The sequence below is a fragment of the Thamnophis elegans genome, chromosome 1 (genome assembly GCF_009769535.1).
Source record: "Thamnophis elegans isolate rThaEle1 chromosome 1, rThaEle1.pri, whole genome shotgun sequence".
Lineage (NCBI taxonomy): Eukaryota > Metazoa > Chordata > Lepidosauria > Squamata > Colubridae > Thamnophis > Thamnophis elegans.
Window position 1 is genome coordinate 167,051,345 of NC_045541.1, and position 15,018 is coordinate 167,066,362.

At 47.4% G+C, this 15,018-nt stretch overlaps 1 protein-coding gene across 4 annotated transcripts in view; it reads left to right on the plus strand.

The window, feature by feature from the left end:
- Positions 1-335: 335 nt before the first annotated feature.
- The window catches only part of SSBP4 (single stranded DNA binding protein 4), a 64,965-nt gene continuing 50,282 nt past the window's right edge, over positions 336-15,018 (plus strand). For all 4 annotated transcript variants that reach the window (XM_032238706.1, XM_032238721.1, XM_032238713.1 and 1 more), the window contains exon 1: positions 336-646. In XM_032238706.1, coding sequence (XP_032094597.1) covers positions 591-646 — 56 coding nt within the window. In that variant the 5' untranslated portion in view covers positions 336-590. The remainder of the gene's footprint in view (positions 647-15,018) is intronic.

Consider the following 15,018-nt stretch of genomic DNA (forward strand, 5'->3'; position numbering starts at 1 on the left):
CCCCTCTAAACCCCCGAAGTTAGCACTCTCCAAGGGCTGGTCGCTTTCACAAGCGCAGCCGCCAGGTCTCCATCTGACTTGGCTAACCGTGGAGCGGGAACCCAGCCTGCTCGCATAAATCAGCCCAGCTCTATAACCCGGGAGACCCAGAAAGAAGCGCGAAGCGGCGGCGGCGGCTTTGAGCGGCCCCCGCTTCTCCTCCTCGCCTTCCTCCAGAATGGAAACGGCATCGCCCTTTTAAGAGCCCAGGCGATAGGAGGGAGGGAGGGAGGGAGGGGGAGGAGGCCCCTTTCTTGGAACAGCCACGGAAAGGCGAGGAGGGGAGGGGAGATCGCGGGGAGGGGAGGGTCCGCCGGAGCCGTCTTCGCTCTTTGGAGGCAGCCCGGAGCCATCGGCGCGGCGCCCAGCCTCCCTCAGTCGGGGTGGCGTCCGCAGGCTCCGCGCTCAGTCTAGCTCGGGGGGCGCTCGACGGCGGCGCGATGGGGTTCCAGCGCTGCTGCGGGCGGCGGCCCCGATCCCCAGACCGCTTCCTCCTCCACCTCCAGCTCCTCTAACGGCAGGTGCCGCGGCGGGGGCTTCCCCCCCGAGCCATGTACGCCAAGGGCAAGGGCTCCAGCGTGCCCTCCGACGGACAAGCGCGCGAGAAGTAAGTGCTCCACTCCCCGGACGAACCCCCCCCCTCCCCAGCCCTCAACCTCCCCTCCGCCGCCTCTTCCTCCCCGGGGGCGACGGGGACGTCTCGGCACCCCACCTCTCCCGCTTGCAAGCAACTCTCCGCTCTTCCTTGCTTAAACTTTGAAGCCGGAGTTGGGCGCGCGCGCGTCGCTCCAGCCGCGACCCCCTCCCCTGAAAAGCGCGCCCCCTCCTTCCCTCCCTCCCTCCCTCGGATTGGGCGCCGGCGGGCTCCCCCTTGGCGCGAGGGAGCCTGCCGGGGTGGGGGTCGTGTTGGGGGGAGAGTCAGGGCTCGGCGCTCCCGGGGAGCCCCGTCGAGGAGTGGGTGGGAAAGTTACGGGATGGTCTTTCGGAATTTGGGGATGGGGGAGGTCGCCCGAGAACGGAAGAGTTGCTCCTGGTTAAGAGGCGGAGAAGGGGGAGGTCGGAGGCGTCCTCCTTCCCCCGCACACGCAGCCTTCATCCCTGGGAGAGCGAGAGAGAGCGGTTGGACAGCCCCGGGCACTTTGCGCTTTCGCCCGACGTGCGGGGATGGAAGGCACCCGGCGGGCGGCCTTTGCCTGGAGACCAAGCGCAGCTCCCCCCCTCCCCCCCGAAACTGCACTCAGATGGGGTTGCATCTGAGTGCGGCTTCGCCTCCATCGTCCGTCGTGCCTCCCCCCCCCCCCGCTTCCTCCCTGCATCGCTCAGTTGTTTGCTCCAGGCACACGTGGGCGGCTGGTGTGTCTCTTCCTGTCTTCGACAGACCCCCTTCTGTATGTCCCCCCCCTTCCCCAAATCTTCCTGCGATCGGGGGGGGGAGAGGGGGAGGAGGACCGTGACAAGTGGAGTTTACCCCCCCCCCCCCCGCTCCCCCGCCAAATGGAACCGCCGTGTCTCTGCTTGTATGCGCTGGAATGAGGACGCTGAATACCTCGGGGTGGCGGGGGGGGGGGGTTTGACCTCAGTTTTCCTCAGCGATGATGTTTTGCTTGCTGGAGCCGAGGAGGTTATGAAATACGTAGGGGCTACTCCGGGCGGGAGGGAGGAGGGAGGGATATAGGGGAGAGGGGGGTGGGTGCTGAAGCAGACCTCAATGGGGAAGGATTAAAACGTGCATATCAAAGTTATTTACAGAGGAGGGGGTTCCTACTGGTATTGCAGAGCTTCCCCCACCCCCAAATCTTACAGAGGGTTTTCTATTCCCGGATTTTGGACTATGCAGGCATGCATAAATGAAGTCTCTGCAATATCCCCCCCCCCCTTTTTCTGGTAAAGAGGAGATGTGGAACTCAAGGCCACCAGATACAGCAGGCTGCTTCTAGTCTAGTCACTGGAGTCAAATAGGGCATGTTAAGCAGTTTTTTTCCAACCACAGACCACTTCTATTGTTATGCCCACGCATATGGCTCACAGATCTGAGCTGTGCTACCTGTGAATTAGGAATTGACATCTAAAAACATCTGGAGATACCTGTTGGGAACAAACTGCTTCAGGATATGGGAGAGCTCACCATTTTGGACTACGGTATTTATTTTCTTCAGTGGCCATTCACAAATTCTAAGACCTTTGCAACAGAAGATTCTCTTTTATGATACCTTTACAGAAGAAGGGACGCGGTGGCTCAGTGCCTAAGATGCAGAAAGGTTGATTGATTGATTGATTGATTACATTTATATGCCGCCCTTTTCCCCGAAGGGGACTCAGGGCGGCTCACAATTCAAATCAGGGAAGGGGGTACAGACAGGGGATAAAAAAGACGAACATAACAATACACAATTTAAAGCACACAACAACCATACCATTCGAGGAGGGGGGCAAAAGCTCTTTAGCCCCAGGCCTGTCGGAATAGCCAGGTTTTAAGGGCTTTGCGGAAGGCCTGGAGGGTGGTGAGGGTTCGAATCTCCATGGGGAGCTCGTTCCAGAGGGTCGGAGCAGCCACAGAGAAGGCTCTCCTCCGGGTAGTCGCCAGTCGGCATTGGCTGGGGGATGGAATTCGGAGGAGGCCTAATCTGTGGGATCTAATCAGTCTATTGGAGGTAATTGGCAGCAGGCGGTCTCTCAAGGTTGGCAGTTCGCCGGTTCAAATCCCTAGTGCCGTGTAATGTAGTGAGCTCCCGTTATTTCTCCCAGCTTCTGCCAACCTAGCAGTTCAAAAGCATGTAAAACTGCAAGTAGAAAAATAGGAACCACCTTTGGTAGGAAGGTAACAGTGTTCCGTGCACCTTCGGTGTTTAGTCATGCCGGCCACATGACCACGGAGATGCCGTTGGACAGCGCTGGCTCTTCAGCTTTGAAATGGAGATCATCACCTCCACCTAGAGTCGGGAACGACAAGCACATGCGTGCAAGGGGAATCTTTACCTTTACAGAAGAAGATATCTGTTTATGGTAGGCAGATGCCATAGTACTACATAATGCTGCATAAATATGTTTAATAAAGTCCTTGGAAGATTTGATGGGAGGTCTACGAATCTCTTTATGCCCCTTTCCTGGCCCTTCCCCTTTGGTTTAACAGCTGTTTGGCCAGAAGACATTTGGTTAGGGAATGCTTTTCCCCCCACTGTTTCCTCTCCATGCCTTGAAAAGCTTCAGCTAATTAATTCCTTCTTGTTGAGGTGCAGTTTTAAAACCACCAAAACAGCAGCAAGAGAGAAAGTTGGCAATTGCGATGGCAGCATCTGGGCAGGGGTTCTGGAAACCTATCACAAACGTGGGGTCTAATAAGGTAAACCCATCATATCTGGGCTGTAGAAAGTTGGATGACCACTTGATAGCAAAATATGAAGGATTTTTCTGTTTCTCATTTCTCATGTCCAATGGACATCTGGATTTTTGCATCCCAGATAATGGTAGAACTGGAGCGCTTAAGGAAAGCAAAAGGGCCAGTGCTCTGAGGCCAAAAAATAAAGTAAAAAATGAGGTGAGAGAGGCTGCATAGTCACTAGCAAGACTGTGATACATCCTATTCAGTTGTGCAAAGGTGCAGTGAAACACAGAGTCAGAAATTAAACCCATCTCTGCTTTTCTTTAAAGCAGTGTTTCTCAACCTTGGCAACTTGAAGATGTCTGGACTTCAACTCCCAGAATTCGCTGGCTGGGGAATTCTGGGACTTGAAGTCCAGACATCTTCAAGTTGCCAAGGTTGAGAAACACTGCTTTAAAGCAACCGTGTCTTCTTTCCTGAACCATGCAATAGCTGCAGAGGCTATAATCCTTGGGGGGGGGGGGATCAGATTGCTTTAAATAGCTATAGATAGGTGCTATGCTTGTATTCCTCCATGCTCTGATCAAGCATCTTTTCTGAATTATTTCCACTGCACAGCTCTAGTAGCTACGCTAATCAATAAGGGTATGTGTGAGATAGAAATACAGTATTTTCAGGAGGTTTCCCCAAAAAAAATCCATCTAGAAAATTCCTATAAAGCAGGCCGCTCATCTTTGTTCATGTAATGTGGATAGGAAGGCTTGAATCCAGGAGCGTTCTTTGGTGAATCCCGAGATCCTTCGTCCTCAACATAAAACTACGGTTAGGACCAGAATGTCTGTTGCTAAGCGAGGCAGTTGTTAAGTGAGCCGTGCCCAATTTTACGACCTGCTTTGCCATGTCTGTTTAAACGAATCCCTGCAGGCAAGTGAATCACACAGTCATTAAGAAAATCTGGTTTCCCTCATTGATTTTGCTTGTCAGAAGCTGGCTGGGAAGATTGCAGAGAGCAGAGAGTTACCACTGCTATTAGCTGCAACCCTATAACCCTGAAAGTTGATCACATGACCCTGGGGATGCTGTGGTGGTTGTAAGTGTGAGTACAGGTCGTAAGTCACTTTTTCCCCCAGTGCCATTGTAACTTCAAACAGTCGCTAAGCAAGTGAATGGTTGTAAGTCAAGGACTACCTAAATTTTGTCTTGGAAGTGAATGTCCATATATTTGGGTGCCTTTATGAGTTTGCCTTGAAGGGGATGTGAGACAAGTGGCGCATCTAAACTATGCCTTGTGCAAAATTGCTGTCTTGAGAATTCCAGATGGTAGACCACACTTTTTTCTAACCTCATGCCTTTTAAGTTATGTTGAATTTGGATTCCCAAATCCAAACTAGAAGTCTAGCACTTTCGGCAAGCATCAAGTTGGGGAACTCAGTGGCCAGTCTTGCGATAATATCCTTCCCTCTGGAATCTGGTAGACCCACAAACACACTTTTAGCTTCCGGAAAGCCATAAAGGGCCAGATCTTCTAGGCATTGTGGTTGGGTACAGTTCAGAGGTGATATTCAGCCGGTTCAGACCGGTTCACCCAAACCGGTAGTGGAAATTGCAGGTGCCTCAGCTCTATGCCGTCCTATTTAGGCACATTTTTGAGGCTGGGTGCATGCGCGGAAGGCATGGGCTCAAGCAAACTGCATGCACGGAAGGCTGGGTGCATGAGCAGAAGGCCGGGCGCATGCATGGAAAGGGCACATGTGTGTGAAGCGAGTGGAGGGGGGGGCAACCAGTGGTAACAAAATGTGAAACTCACCACTGGTTCAGTTGGAACCTGAGGATTGTATGGATCGCAGATGGTGGGTTGGTGTGTGTGTGTGGGGGGGGGGGGGTTCTTGTTTTTGGCTTCATTATTATTGTGAACAGCCCGGAGTTTTGTTTTACAAGATGGATGGCCATATAAATCTGTTAAGCAAACAAACAAATACATGTGTGCGTGTGCAGGGGTTAATACAGTAGTGTTTAGTTGGTTGCTAGATCATCTGCCTCTATCTAGGTTTTATAGCTCTTTTTGCACAGCTAAAGTAATTTTCTTGGCAGAGAGGAGTTTTGCTCAGTAGGTAGAGCACATATGTTTTTTATCTGCAGGAATTCCAGGTCCAGTCTGTGATATCTCCAGGAACTAATATCATAGATAGCTGCTACTGGCAAAACATGGCTCTGAAATGTTGTGTCCTCTAACTCAGGGGTCTCCAACCTTGGCAACTTTAAGCCTGGAGTTGAAGTCCGCCAGGCTTAAAGCTGTCAAGGTTGGAAACCCCTGCTCTGTTTCAGGCAGCTAGTATGAGTTTACTTTATTTATTTATTTTAGTTTGTCACTCATGTACAAGATAACAGGAATAACAATGAACGTGATAAGAACATAGGAAATTGGTACAAATAAATGGGGACAGTAGGACAGAGACGTTAGGCACGCTAATGTGCTTATGGACGCCCCTACTGACCTCTTACAAATGAGCGTGAGGTCAACAGTAGACAGTTTAAGGTTAAAATTATGGGAGTTTGTGGATGTAACAAAAGAGTCAGGTAGTGCATTCCAGGTATTGACCTCTCTGTTGCTGAAGTCGTATTTTCTCCAATCGAACCACAAAACTGCGTTCGACTAAAGCGCGCTCAACGAAACCGCGTAACTGACGTCATCACAGCGCGACAACAGCGCGGAGAAAAAAGCACGCTGTAAATGCTAAAGCTAAAATTAACCCCTAAACCTAAACCTAACCCCCCCTAAACCTAATCCTAAACCTAACCCTTAACCTAAACCTAACCCTAAACCTAACCCTTACCTTAACTTGAATTGGCTTGCTTTTAAAGCGCTATTTAAAGCGCCCTTTTTTCTCCGCGGTCACTGTTGTCGCCCTGCTGATGACGTCAGTGACGCGGTTTAATCGGGCGCGCTTTAGTGGAGCGCGGTTTTGTCGTGCCACGGAGTTTGTATCTATTGTGCGCTCGTGTATTATTGCGGTTGAAGCTGAAATAGTCATTGACAGGTAGGACATTGCAGCAGATACCGTATTTATCGGCGTATAACACGCAGTTTTAAAACTAAAATTGCAAGCTTAAACCCTGCCTGCGTGTTATACGCCGATACTCCGGGTGGCAGAAGCCCGGGACCCAGTCAAATTCGCTGCGCAAGGTGAAACGGCCGGCAGCAGCCCTGCTCTCCTGCTGCGGCTTCTGTTTCAATAGGGAAGAAAACTTCCTTTCGCTTCCCGGGCTTCTGCCGCCCGGCAGAAGCCCCGGGACCCAGTCAAATTCGCTGCGCAAGGTGAAACGGCTGGCAGCAGCCCTGCTCTCCTGCGGCCAGCGTCCGTTTCAGTCGCTTCCCTTGTCCGTCTTGATTGCTGGAAGCAGTAACAAACGGCGCGTCCGCTCCGCAGCGCCCTGACAACCACCCCAGCCTCCGGCTACCGGGCCTCGCTGGAGTCAATTGCAAAGCTGCGTTCAGCGCTTTGAGGACCTGAGGCATCTTGGGAAATGTAGTTCCCTATCAGAAAGAATGGAGTAGCTGCGAATTTGTAACAACATAATATAACTTGGTGCTTCGCAGGTTACGAAAATCTCGTTTGATTTGCACACTGTTTTTTAAAAGTTAGATAAAGAAATTATGGTGTGAAAGCGACTAGATAGCCCCCCTCCCCTTCCTGTGTGTGAGAAAGGGAAGGAGAGGAAGGAAGGAGGGAGGGGGGAGGAAAAGAAGAAGGGAGGGGGGGAGAAGATGGAAGGAGAAAAGATGGATGGAAGGAGAAAGAATGGAAGGAGAAGGAGGAAGATGGAAGAAGAAAGGAAGAAAAAGAAGAAGGGAGGGAGAAGGAAGGAGGTAGGAAGAAAAGGGGAAGAGAGGGAAAGAGCAGAAAGACAAAGAGGATGAAGTTGATAGGCAAGAGGAAGGGGGAAGGAAGGGAAAAAAGAGGGAGAGAGTGAAGATGAGGAAGAGGTTTTTGGTTTTCCAAAAAGCAGTGATTCTGATTAAGTTTTTTTGCTCAAAGAGGTGTTTTTTCATTTCATATTTGCCTTTTAAGAGGAGTTAATGTTATAATTCATGTTCTAATGTTATAAATTTTAATCCAACATTAAGTTCCGAGCTTCCAAGTCATTTATTTTTAATGAAAAAAATTTTTACTCAAATTTTTGTGTTAAAATGGGGGGTGCGTGTTATACGCCGGTGCGTGTTATACGCCGATAAATACGGTAATTTCGTGTACTACACTTAGGTCAGACTGTAGGCAGCGTACTTCTAGGTTGTCCAAGCCCAACATTTCAAGCCTGGTGGCATCAGATATTCTGTTGTGAGCAGGGGAGTGGAGGACTCTTCTCGTGAAATACCTCCGGACTCGCTCAATTGTGTTAATGTCCCATATACAGTGTGGATTCCAGGCAGATGAGCTGTATTCAAGAATTGGTCTAGCAAAGGTTTCCAGAGATTGGTTTGAGCACGGAAAGCCCCAACCTCAGAACCATCAGTTCCATTTAAATGGTTTTTGAGTTCAATGGCTGGGAAAAACCCCTAAAAACCCCAAGGAGAGTGCCTGATTATTTAGATAAAATCTAAGCAAGATGGGGCAGTGAGTTGACTACTGTATGTGATACATCCATGTCATGTATTGTGAATATTCCATTTTAAAAACAATAACAACGGACTTATTATAATAGCATTATTCTTTGGATTTATGTTCTGCCTTTTTGCTAGGGGCTCAAGACTGCTTGTGGGGATTTTCCTATAACCACAAACATGTGGGATAGGCTGGGCTGAGAGAAAGTGACCTGCCTAAGGTTCCACTATGAGCTTCCATAGGTGAAAGTGGATTAGAACATGGTATTTCTCAGCTTTGGCAGCTTGAGGTTGTGTGGACTTTAACTCCCAGAATTCATCACACTGGCTGGGAAGTTCTGGGAGTTGAAGTCCGCACAGCTGCCGAGGTTAAGAAACACTGTTCTGGTCAATCACTTCAACATCTGCACTACAATCCTCTTGTATGGAGGATAGCCATAGCAATAGGACTTACACACTGCTTCGCGGTGCTTTAACAGTCCTCTCTAAGTAGTTTACAGTGTTGGCATATTGCCCCCAACAATCTGAGTCCTCATTTTATTGACCTAGGAAGGATGGAAGGCTGAGTCAACCTTGAGCCGGTCAGAATCGAACTGCCGAACTATCATTAGCAGAAGTAGCCTGCAGTACTGCATCCTAACCACTGCGCACCATGGCTCACAAGGAAAGAAGAAGGAGAGATATACAGAAAATCTACCAAGGACAGACAGTCGGGAGTCCAGGCAGTTCAAATGAATATATAGATGTATTGTTTTCTAAATCTCTCTGCAAGAATCTGACAATCAAAGCAAATTGGCGATTTGCTGCCAGATAAGAGGCAATGGAATTCAAGATTGGCTGGACTTGGATCTTTTGTGGGCACGATGGAATGCGAGACTGATGACGTGTTTGACCCCTCCCTTGGGCTCAGCCTGGTCATCTTCTACACACCCTTTCTGTGCACAGAGTGTCAAAACAGTCTAGTGGTTATGTTATTCAGCTAGGTCTAGAGCAGCCGTTCTCAACCTGTGAGTCGGGACCCCTTGGGGGTCGAATGACCCTTTCACAGGGGTCTCCTAAGACCATCGGAAAACACATATTTTCGATGGTCTTAGGAACCGAGACACTGCTCCTCTATAGTTGGGGGCCACCAAAACAAGAGGAACTATATTAAAGGGTCACGGCATTGGGAAGGTTGAGAACCACTGGTCTAGAGAAATCCATTCATGCCCTGTCTCACTGGTGGTATTCTGCCGGTTCGCCCTGGTTCAGCCGAACCGGTAGCGGCAGTGGCAGGCTCCGCCCACCCGCCCAGACATAATCACGCTCTGCACATGAGCAGAAGCAAGCGTGTGCGCACACTGCCAGTTCTGAACAGGTAGTGAAGGTAAGAGAAATCCATTCATGCCCTGTCTCACTGGTGGTATTCTGCCGGTTCGCCCTGGTTCAGCCGAACCGGTAGCGGCAGTGGCAGGCTCCGCCCACCCGCCCAGACATAATCATGCTCTGCACATGAGCAGAAGCAAGCGTGTGCGCACACTGCTAGTTCTGAACAGGTAGTGAAGGTAAGAGAAATCCATTCATGCCCCGTCTGCCAGAGAACTGCACTGAAGGACAAGGTGAAAGTTTTGGAAACTTTTATGGATTGTCCTTAACTTATAACCACAAGTGGAACGAGAACTTCAGTTGCTAACTGATACAGCCGTTAATTGTGTAGTGCAAAAAAAAATATATGACATTTTTGCCATGCTCATGAAGTGAATTTGGGCTTTCCCCACTGACGTGCTTGTCAGAAGCCTCCTGGGAAGGTTGCAAATGGTGATCACATCACTCTGGGAGGCAGCAAATGTCATAAATATATGCCAGTTGCCAAGCGCCTGGTTTTTGATCATGTGACTGCAGGGACACTGCAATGGTTCTAAGTGCGAGAAACCAGTCATAAGTTACTTTTTTCCGGTGCGCTGTCGTAACTTCAAACTTCAATCCTACTGATACAGGTAGTCCTCAACATACAACAGTTAATTTAGTGACCGTTCAAAGTTACAAAAGCAGTGAAAAAAAAGTGACTTTCGCAAGGTGGATAAAAATCCATTTTTTTAAAAATAAAAATAAAAATCGAATTTTTAAATTTAAATTGGATTTTTTTTTATTTAAATTGGATTTTTTTAATTTAAATCGGATTTTTTTTATTTTTATCAAATTCATTTTAATAAAATGTTTTGGAGTAAAAATCTATTTAAAGGTAGTTTTCTGTTTAAGATGCCTTAATAATTTAGTTTATTCAGCATGAAATGGAGTTTAGTTATGTAGCATGAAGCTGTATATGCTGCAATATTGGGTCTGTCGGTGAGTCATCAGCCGGTCAGAGGAAGAGCCACTGTGGGACAGAGATGACAGTTGCTCTTTAAAAAATTATGATTTAAATCGAGTTGATTTGAATTAAGACTTCTTACTAGTGATATAAACTATGGTTTAAATCTTGATTTAAATCAAATCCCCCCTGGACTTACGACTGTTTTTCACACGACCCTTGTAGCATCCCAATGGTCACATGATCAAAATCCAGATGCTTGGCGATTAGCTCATATTTATGACGGTTGCAGTGTCACATGATCTGCTTTTAAGATCTTCTGGCAAGCAAAGTCAATGGGGAATCCAAATTCTCTCAACCGTGTTACTAACTTAACAAAGGAAATGATTCCCTTAACAACTGTGGCAAGAAGAGTCACGAAATGGGGCAAAACTCACTCGACAAATGTTTCACTTAGCAACAGAAGTATTGGGCTCGGTGGTGGTCGTACCTCGAGGACTACCCGTATAAAATTTTGAACAGCTATATTCAATGCTTTGAGAATGCCTGTATGAGAATCAAAAAAAGGCAAGATGATCGCACATCAAAACAGGCTGGGGCTGTGAGTGCATTGTGACAACTACCACCTTGAGTTTTTTTGGCATCCCCCTCTCTTCTTTGCAAACTCTGTTCCTCCTGTTTTAAAAAAATACATTTTTATAAATGGAGGTGATCTGCTAGGAACTAAAAACATGGCAACCGAATATGAGTCAAGGAGCCCTTAACAGAAGGATTCTCCAAGGCTCCTGACTGCAGCCTTAATTCTTCACCCCGTCTTCCTTCCTTCCTTCCTTCACACATGTTTAAATATCATTGATTCAGAAGGAGGAGGACTTTGGTGCCCTTCATAGAATTGCTGGATGTGTGTGTGTGTGTGTGGAAACGAACATTAGAGAAGAGGCTGCTATCGAATTACTTTTTGCTCTGGAAGGAAAGCTGGGATATAAATCTAGCAAGTCATAGGTTTAGATTTGCAGCTATAGATTTCTGGAAAGGGGCCCATTCCGAGTAGAAGCGATGCTGTTGAAAAATAAAATAAAATAAAGGAGGTCGTGCTTCCCTTTTATGCCATGGGGGCCACGTTTGCTCTGGAGGGGCTACTGACTTAAAGGAAGGTAGGGAGGGGTTTTTTCACCTGTTTGAGATGAGGACAAAGCTAGACAGTTTTGGGAACCCCGGGAGAAACTGCGCCTTTTCTTCCCATGGCAGTACAATTTGGACAGTTGGTGGAGACGTCTAAGCTAGCGCTCTGCAGCACAGGAGCCCAAAGACAGAGCCTGTCTGCGACTCTTTGAAACAGCTGCATCTTTGGCTTTGCAGCTGCTGTGCAATCCTGGGATAGGTGTGGCTGTTTTAAGGAATTGCAGGCAGGTACCTGTCCCTGCTCCCGCGTGCTCCTGCGTGCGGTTTGTGGTTGAATCCAAAGGACTCCACCGATTTTCATAGGCAATTGCCAGGCATTTCAGGCAGTTTAAAGGAATGCAGTGCAGTGCAGTGGAAAATTAATTTACTGAATTCATTAGTTTCAACAGGTATTAATAGCCACTATCCTAATCCTAGTCTGCGGTATAGATTTTCCAGGCCAGATGTTCCCCTATCAAGATTTCTTGATAATAAATACTTGGCTTTACCTTCTTTATTTATTTTAAAAAATTTTTTAAAGAATTGGAAGCTAGCCTGATCAAAAATTGCATCAATGTTTTTAGACTCCACGTAGATCCCCAAGGCAGAAAATAAATAATTGGTGAGTGGCTGCAGCCTGGTAGAGTCCCCCCCTCCCTCCAAAAAATATGCCTACCTGCTCAGAAAAAGGACAGAGCAAGGCAGTTTGTCTTCAGGTAAATGAATATTTCATGCTTTGCTATGCGCATCCTGCCAGCTATTTTATGCAGGTGCCCAGAATTCCAAATGTATCCGGTAGCCCCAAAAGATTGGGGAGGCCCTCTGACTTGGAGGGGGTTTAATGTGAGATGTAGATACATTTACGGAGGAGGAAGAAAACTTCTTAGAAGCTTTTGGCTAGGATGGATGTGTGGAACCTCCATGTTTGGAGGCATTCTATCTCTGAATGCAAGGGATGGGCTGCTTCCGTTGTGCCACATACGTGGGCTTCGTGAAATTATCCAGTCTGTGAGAAGCAGAATATCAACGACGTGATGCAATACGGATATTTGATATGATGGACAGTGCAGGTATTGACTAGAATTCCTACAAATAGCAACTAAGCTGGGTTGTCAATCATTTTGGAATAGGTATTTACGATAGGTATATTTTGCAACAAATGGATATATTATTACTCCTGCCGTAATATTTAAAGCTTTTAGCGATCAGTCACTTCAAAATGGTTCACTTTATATTTTGTGTCGTCAGGAAAGAGAAAGTAATATCAGAAAAAGGAAAGGGGAGAAAAGAGAAATGTTAAAAATGTGGACTCCTCCCACTGTTACCTCTGACTCCACCCTCTTTGTGGAAGAACCACCCTCCCCTGACAAATTACTCCCCCAAAAATACTTTCTATATCAGTATTTAACAAACTTGGCAACTTGTAAGTTGTGCGGTCTTCAACTCCCAGAATTCCCCAGCCAGCAGGGCAGACTGGGGTATTCTGGGAATTGAAGTCCAGAGTTGTCAAGTTTGAAAAACACTGTTCTAAATCAACATACGCCAAAAGGGCCAGAACACATTTTCTTCTTTTTCTTCTTCTTGGAGCTTTAGCAAATGCAATGAAAACCCATCGGCTGTGTTCTGTTTAATAATCTGAAATCTGGTTTGATTTATATGGCCATCCATTTCACCATAGCGATTTTTTAAGCAGCATTTAAACTCAAAATGCAAGCAACATGCATCCATACAACTCAAGAACTTCATGGGCTGCAACAACTCATCTGTGCTCATGCCTAGAAACACTTCTTGGCCTTCAGGGCTTTGCCAAAATATGGCTCCAATCTTTGGGGCGGTATTCCAAAGGTCAGGAAAGGCCCTGGATCCTTGATCAATGGGACTTTCAGCACACCTCTCCTGCCAGTCCAGATTGTGTTGTGGCCCACCAGTGGCAGCACATTCATTTCATTTCATTCATTCATTTCCTTTATTTGTATGCTGCCCTTTTCCCTGGGGGGACTCAGGGCGGCTCACAATTCAAAAAGGGAGGGGGGGAAAGACAAACAGTATTCCAATATGGAAACAATACAACATATTAAAAGAGAGCACAACAGTCACACAATTCGGGTGGGGTTGAAATCTTAACCCCAGGCCAGCCGGGACAGTCAGATCTTCAAAGCGGCGCGGAAGGATTGGAGGGTGGTGAGGGTCCGAATCTCCACGGGGAGTTCGTTCCAGAGGGTCGGAGCAGCCACCGAGAAGGTTCTCCTCCGGGTAGTTGCCAGTTTGCACTGGCTAGTAGATGGAATTCGGAGGAGGCCTAATCGATGCGAATTCGGACAGTGAGGAGGTTGGGGAGAAACATGAGCCAGTCCTGGAGTCTGGGGAAGGCTCTGATGAGGGCTCTGTGTCGGAGGCAGAGAGGGGACAGAGCCGTATGCCAGTTATCAGCTGTCTTCAGAGTCAGACATCAGTGAGGCAGACAAACAGCTAGAGCCTTGTTCCCAGTGTGTGCATGTGCAGACGAAGGGAACAGCTAAAGAACAGGTTGACTTGGGAGTAAGGCTACAAGTCTACAATGAAATAAAAGAGGAGCAAAAGGGGAGTGACGTTTGCAGGAGACAATTAGTTTGATTAATTGGCTCGTGACTTTCCAAGACTCCTTGCCAAGTTTTGCAGATATCGGCCTGGCAGCTCTCCAAGCCAGATAAGGCTTGTGACTGTAAATCCTCCCTTGAAAGACTTTGCTGTCTGTGAATGAGCAGGATTCACAGGAAATTAATAAAAGGGGTTTTTGTTGGGAGGGTTCCTTCATGCTCTTGGGAAGCCTAGGTCAGAACAAGATGGACAGATAGAGGCAATCGGTGAGTGCTTAATCCATTTCTTGAGGTCACATAAGAATTGAACCATAAACCAAATGAGCTTGATGGGGCAACCGGCTGTGCTTCCAAAAGAGGTAAATCTAGATGAACCAGCTACCCTTAGCATGTTGTTTGGATACAACTGCTACGTCTTTAACTGATCTGGTTTAGTATGTTGTGTGAATACGACAAACCTGTCTCTAGTGCTGATAGTCTTGACTGGTGCAGGTAATCCTTGACCACAATTGGGGCCAGAACTTCTTTTGCTAACCAAAGTGGTTGTTAAGTGAGTAGTTCCTGATGTTGTTGTGGCTGAATGAAACCCTGAGGTAGGGGTGAAATCTAATTTTTTTTACTACCAGGTCTATGGGTGTGGCTTGGTGGGCGTGGCTTAGTGAGGGTCATGTGACTGGGTGGGGTGGCTATATAATCATGTAACTGGGGGATCAAAAGACAGAAATTCACAATGTTCTGCTGGAGCAGGGTTGGACTAGCTGAGCCCCATTTCCCTTCCAACCCTCCAATAGGCTCTGAAGCTAAACTCAGGTTTGTAGTCCTTCCTCCCTCCCTCTCTTTCTTTCTTTCTTTCTTTCTTTCTTTTTCTTCCTTTCTCCTTCCTTCCTTCCTTTCTTTCTCTTCCTTTCTCCTTCCTTTCTCCTTCCTTCCTTTCTTTCTTTCTCTTCCTTTCACCTTCCTTCCTTCCTTCCTTCCTTTCTATCTCTTCCTTTATCCTTCCTTTATCCTTCCTTCCTTCCTTCCTTTCTTTCTT